The 5,646-nt window shown below is 32.7% G+C and overlaps 2 protein-coding genes across 3 annotated transcripts; both read right to left on the bottom strand.

The window, feature by feature from the left end:
• Window positions 1-394: 394 nt before the first annotated feature.
• Window positions 395-2,109, bottom strand: LOC109589162 (uncharacterized). 2 transcript variants are annotated; one of them, XM_020005278.1, is made up of 6 exons: window positions 2,001-2,109; window positions 1,873-1,951; window positions 1,523-1,622; window positions 1,335-1,458; window positions 1,011-1,229; window positions 395-609 (listed from the first exon to the last, which is right to left on the bottom strand). In XM_020005278.1, the coding sequence occupies exons 1-6, from the start codon at window positions 2,088-2,090 to the stop codon at window positions 472-474; spliced, it is 750 nt and encodes a 249-aa protein (XP_019860837.1). In that variant the 5' UTR covers window positions 2,091-2,109; the 3' UTR covers window positions 395-471. The 2 variants fall into 2 exon arrangements, with proteins under 2 accessions (XP_019860837.1, XP_019860838.1); XM_020005279.1 differs by lacking the exon at window positions 395-609 and adding an exon at window positions 616-685.
• Window positions 2,110-4,452: 2,343 nt separating this feature from the next.
• LOC109589161 (DNA ligase 1-like) lies at window positions 4,453-5,636 on the bottom strand. The gene is made up of 6 exons (XM_020005277.1): window positions 5,529-5,636; window positions 5,256-5,480; window positions 5,022-5,210; window positions 4,701-4,751; window positions 4,579-4,641; window positions 4,453-4,535 (listed from the first exon to the last, which is right to left on the bottom strand). The coding sequence occupies exons 1-6, from the start codon at window positions 5,623-5,625 to the stop codon at window positions 4,453-4,455; spliced, it is 708 nt and encodes a 235-aa protein (XP_019860836.1). The 5' UTR covers window positions 5,626-5,636.
• Window positions 5,637-5,646: the final 10 nt, after the last annotated feature.

The raw sequence follows: 5,646 nt of genomic DNA, 5'->3' as shown, positions 1-5,646 counted from the left end.
GGAAACTAAAGCATTTCAACATCTTGCACAGTATTAAAAGTATTGAAGTTTTGCAGATTTTAATTTTACAAATCTTAACAAAACCACAAAAACATGATGTATTTTATTTTTATAGATTTGCCCAAAAACCAGTTCCACAAATTTAATTTTTACAAATCAAGGCATTCCACCATCTTGTACAGTATACCGTATTTCCTCGAGTAAAAGCCGCGGCATCTATTTCATTTTTCTATCTATAGGAGGGAGGCGACTATACGAGGGCGGCCATTGTTTGGGGGTGACAATTATTAATTATCATTAAAATCAATTATTAATTTTATCTAAAATATTCTTTTTAAACAAAATTTGAAATAATTAATAATTTAATCTTCATCGTGTCAATTACTACTTCCAGTTCCAGGTCTGGAAAAAGATCACTCTCATGTTCTACCTCAGGCTGCAGGAGTTTAGATGTTCCCCAGTGTCTTTGCATTATGAGCTATTTCTTCTTCCCAGGGTGTTCTCACGAGTTGCATCATATTTCTTGCTTTGTGGGGTCAAATAGAAGCTCATGTTAATGAGAAAAGGGAATTTGGAAGGTCCTAGAAGTACCATGTATCTATACCTTTCCTGGAAAGAAAAAACTCATCGATAGGATGAAGGAACTACTCGACTAAGACTCAACTGTGACTAGACGGCCATTTTACTAATTAATTAATTGCTAGTTATTAATAATAATAACAATAAATAACATTACATGCGGCATCTATTTGAAGGTGGCGGTAATTTCCTTCACTACTTTGGCCCCGCGAGGCATCTATTTGAGGGAGGTGGCTACTCGGGGGCGGCTTTTACTCGAGGAAATACGGTATTACTGTAGAATCTTAACAAAACCACAAAAGCAGTGTTTGTTAAGTCCCTCATTAGTTTCCAGCTACATACAGTATCATAAACTACCTCTATTTTAAACAATAAACTACTAACAATAATAACTATAACATATACATGTACATGTACTGGATATATCTTACAGTATAAGAGAGTAGATTAGCTCCATAGTCCTTGAGTGTCAGTAGTGTATTATCATTAATACTCTCAGACTGAGGGATACACTGAGACTGTACAGTAGATGATAATAGTCTAGTCTCCTCTACTGATCCTTTATGAACCAGACAATGTTTTAAACTAGTGATAGTATAGGCTCTATCACCAACTGAGATATACTGAGAATAATGGAATAAAGGTGGGGCCTATGAATAATAATATTAATAATAATAATAATAATAATAATAATAATAATAATAACAATAATAATAAAGAATAATAATAATAATAATAATAATCATATTAATTACGGTTATAATTATTGATAGTAATCTCTCGTTCTCTTTCATTGAGATAAAGTACATCATGTCACCATGGCAACCGTTCCTCTTGACTGGACTAACAGATACAACAATACCAGTGACTGTAACCAAACTGTAAACAACAACAATAAACAAAAAACAACAACAAATAAATAAATAATAATAATTGGTCTTACTTTTGTCTATTATTATTATTATTATCAGTGATGTTTGTCTCCTCCTCCTCCTTATTAATAAATAATGTTGAATACTTTAACACTTCAAGATAGAAACCATCTAATAAATAAATAAAATAATAAATTAATAATAAATATTCAAGATGCTATACAGGTAATTCTGGAATGGGGAAATTATGGTATTTTGATAGCCATTTATTAAACACAGTCCTTTGAACCATTATGTACATGCTCAATGGCACATGGCCCGACACAAATTTGCCAAATTAAAACCAGTTAATCACCAAAAATTAATCCAAAATCGCCCGGTCCAATATTAGGAGGTGTAGGTTATAAAGTACAATACTTACTTGATACATCAGTACAGTCTATTCTGTTGTATTGTATTATATTAATATATGAATTAATGAGAGGAGGTGTTCCTATAAACTATACAGGGACTATTAATAACAATATATACGGTATGTATACCACTGACCTTACTCAATACTGTAACGTTATCAAACTCTACTAACAGGTTCCCTTTACTGTCCCAGAGAACTTTACAAGTTACTCCTTTGGACGCCATTTTATTACAAACCACACCCATGGCCACACCTCTAATTATACTCTTTAGATCCAAATAGTATTAAACAGTAAATGCACTTATTTTGCTAGAGTATATAGCCTGCAGTTATGCACCCACACCTTGCTGATGCCTCTGTCAGAGAAAGAGCCATCTAATTCTGTTAAGGTGGTTTTGTTCATTTTCATGCAAAAGAATGAGTGGGTGAGAGATAGGGTTAGCTAGCACAGCATGCCCAACAATTATCTGCATACTTTATTGAATTAAGAGCATTAAATTTAGTAAATAAACCAAGCAAAACATACACACTATCAAAAATAAAACTAAAACACTTGTATAAAATTTTGTATTAATAAAAGTTTTACTTCATTTTAAGCTTGTATTTTTCCATTAGTTTATTAGCAACTGCAATAGTATTTCTCGTATTTTCTTTTCTCAGTATATCTATGAATATACCAAATACTTCTCCATCCAATTCAATGGAGCTTGAAATGATCTGAAGCAATTCATCTATTCTTTCACCCTCAGTTTTTCCACAGTAGCCATCAGTGACTTCCTTTTTCTTTCTTGCATTTATTATTTTGTGCTCCAGTAATTTGTCAATCAAGAAGTTAAGATCAATCCCACATCCTTTAATTAGCAAAGCGTTCTCTGTCATCACTTCATGAGCTTGGTCAGGATTGTATGTGACACCTATACACATGTACATGTATTGATGCAATTAATTATTGTGTGTATGATAGTATAATACCTTCTTCAGTCTTTCTCCTAGTTTGGCTAGTGCTAGCAGTAGAGGAGCCTGAGCTAGTAGTGACTATAACAAAATATAATCAATTACTACATTATTATAACTAAAATGTGAAGTAAAAGCCACTGGTGGAAGAGTGGATCTATACATCCTTTACTTAGCACATGCTTCATTACAGTTTTATGATAAAATTATGAGTAACATTTTTGATAATAGTTTGCAAGACCTTTTTACATAATAACTACATACATGTGCTATTATGAATACACTGGATACTACATGTATATAGCTACAAAATATTCTTTCTAAAAGACTTGCATGGCCAGGCTCTCCACTCCTTTTGACATAAAAAGGCATATACGGTCTGGCTGCACAAGACTAATCATCTAATGGTAAATTTTGAAGTGTGATTGTTCAATTGAATTGACTCAATTCAACAATCACTGTCAGTTTTCATGAAACATTATACTCCTCCAATAGTCAATTCCTTATCATTGTGCATCATAATAACAGTAGTAATGCAATAATAACTGTTACTATAATGTACATTGTTTACCAATACATCATGTACTGTACATGCATGATAAAATTACTATGAGTTATCAGGAGCCCTGGAACTATTAACAAACTTTGCAATTTTAAATTACACCAAATTTATAATTTAAACAATCATATTTTACGAGTTATGCTCTTGAACAGAACTATGCATGCATAATATACATATCACATAACTGATCATAGCATAATCGTTACATGCTCAAGCTTAGTGAGACTAGCTCAAGCTACTGAATAAACACACACACACACGCATCAAGTGTACATACAATCAGTGATATTAACTTACTCTCTTGATCTAACTTGACAGCTGCAGCATTCTCATTCATAAATTTAAGAGCATCTGACAGTGAGTCAAAGGTAGCTCCTCCTTTAGTGTCAACATTATCAGCTCTGGACAACCACTTGGAGAGAGTCTCTGTCAAGCAGCGAGCTACATCACCAGGGTGATTCTTTCCAATGGCGTCCAGTGTGTTCTTGTGTAGTCCTAGTCTCAGTCCCAGCTCATGCCATCTTGTCTGAGGGAAACCACATCTCTTTAACAGATCAAGTACATCAATAAGTTGATCTATAAAACATAATATATAAATATACTACAGACTACAGTTAATGGATTATTACTAATAGTCAATGGAGAAGTGAAGAGAGAAGGAGAGCTGCTCTTTGTAGCCATTTACAAATGGAGGAAATAGGCGTGGTTAATAGACTAAAATTAATATATAGGTATTGTTTTAATTTTGCCAGTTCAGTAATAAAGGTACATGTAGTATTAGCTAGGTGACTTTTAAGCTAAATATTTATTCTGATCACATAAATAATTAAATAGCAATGGTTTTAAACTGGAAGGTGGCAGCGTGAATGGTAGCATCTCTCCTACCCTTGCCAGGCACTTATTCATATACATCAGTAGATGAGGTGGTGGCTTGAGGGCAGAGTGGGTAAATGGCAAAACTGTATTGATACATCAATACAGTTTATTCTGCTGTATTGTATTATACAATGTATTAATAATCATATGAAAGTAGGTCTATCAGTAGATACAGTTTATATTAGAGTACTGGACTAACCTTTACTGATATAAGTACATGTATGTACAGTCTGAGTCTCTTGTAATATCTCAGTCTCTTCTTTCTGTTCTACTGGTACTATACAATACAATTTATTAATAATTATTAATAATAAGTATACCATTATGATCTTTAATTAATGACTTTAATCTTTTATTCTCCAGTATCAATGCTTTCCTTTGTTCTAATTATAAGAAGAGGTCATTAGCTAGTAATTAATAATGTGTGTGGGTGTGTACATACTTTGAAATGTTTCACTTTCATTTTTAATCTTTTGTATTTCACTCTGTAATTCTATATAATAAATATATAAGAGGAGTATTCAAACATGACTAAAAATATAACATGCACAATGTACATACACATGACACACAAAACTGAAGTACATGTACAGTATCAAATTATCAATCAATACTTTATAATCATTAATCAATAATAATATGCTAATATAATATTAAGGTTAATATAATAATATGCATGGTAGAAGTACATGTACATGTGTCTGTCACACACACACACACACACACTCATACCTGACTGGGTTAATAGTGTAGTCACACTGACCTGATACTTCCTTGTGATCTTTGACTTGCTGTAGTTCTAATTTTTGTTGAAGATCTTTAATCTTTATTTGTAGTTCCTCTTTCTCTCTTAGAGCAGCTTGTTTCTGTTTCATTAAAGTGGAGGATGTTTGTATCTTTTCCTTTAACTTCTTTTGTTGTTCCTCCAGTTGTTTATGAGTAAGCTCATTATCTATAATATACTTTGCAGTATCAATCAATAATTAATAGCACTAACCTGATCTTAATTCTTCATATTGTTCTGTCTTGTGTTTCAAGTCTCCAGTAACTTTCTCCAGTTGTTCAGTAAGTGATGCTATTCTCTCTTCATATTCCTTTACAGCTTGTACATGATATTCTTTCTCTTTTTCATGGAGTTCCTTTTCTTCCTCCAGTTGCTTTTGAATACTTTCAACTTTCTCCTGTAGCAACATAACTTGATCCTCATCCTTTTCTGTTGTTCCTATACTCAATAGTTACATTATGTATCATATTAATAATATTGATGTACCTGCTGGTACTTCAGTTGTTAGTGTGGTATCTTTACTTTGTACAGTAGGGCCCACATAAGTATCAGTCAATGATTCTTGTATACTATCGTCCCACATACTACCGTCACTAACATCACC

Source organism: Amphimedon queenslandica, unplaced genomic scaffold (genome assembly GCF_000090795.2).
Source record: "Amphimedon queenslandica unplaced genomic scaffold, v1.1 AMPQUscaffold_11584, whole genome shotgun sequence".
Lineage (NCBI taxonomy): Eukaryota > Metazoa > Porifera > Demospongiae > Haplosclerida > Niphatidae > Amphimedon > Amphimedon queenslandica.
This window is presented reverse-complemented; position numbering and strand designations above follow the sequence as displayed.

Bases quoted from the DNA above. Each gene is read 5' to 3' on its own strand.
- LOC109589161 (XM_020005277.1), bottom strand. From the start codon at position 5,625: ATGTGGGACGATAGTATACAAGAATCATTGACTGATACTTATGTGGGC. The intron at 5,481-5,528 runs GTACATCAATAT...TATTGAGTATAG, and splicing joins AACAACTGAAGTACCAGCAG to GAACAACAGAAAAGGATGAG. The intron at 5,211-5,255 runs GTTAGTGCTATT...AGTATATTATAG, and splicing joins ATATGAAGAATTAAGATCAG to ATAATGAGCTTACTCATAAA.
- LOC109589162 (XM_020005278.1), bottom strand. From the start codon at position 2,090: ATGGCGTCCAAAGGAGTAACTTGTAAAGTTCTCTGGGACAGTAAAGGG. The intron at 1,459-1,522 runs GTAAGACCAATT...TGTTGTTTACAG, and splicing joins AATAATAATAATAGACAAAA to TTTGGTTACAGTCACTGGTA. The intron at 610-1,010 runs GTAAGATATATC...TTTTCTTTCCAG, and splicing joins CTAATCTACTCTCTTATACT to GAAAGGTATAGATACATGGT.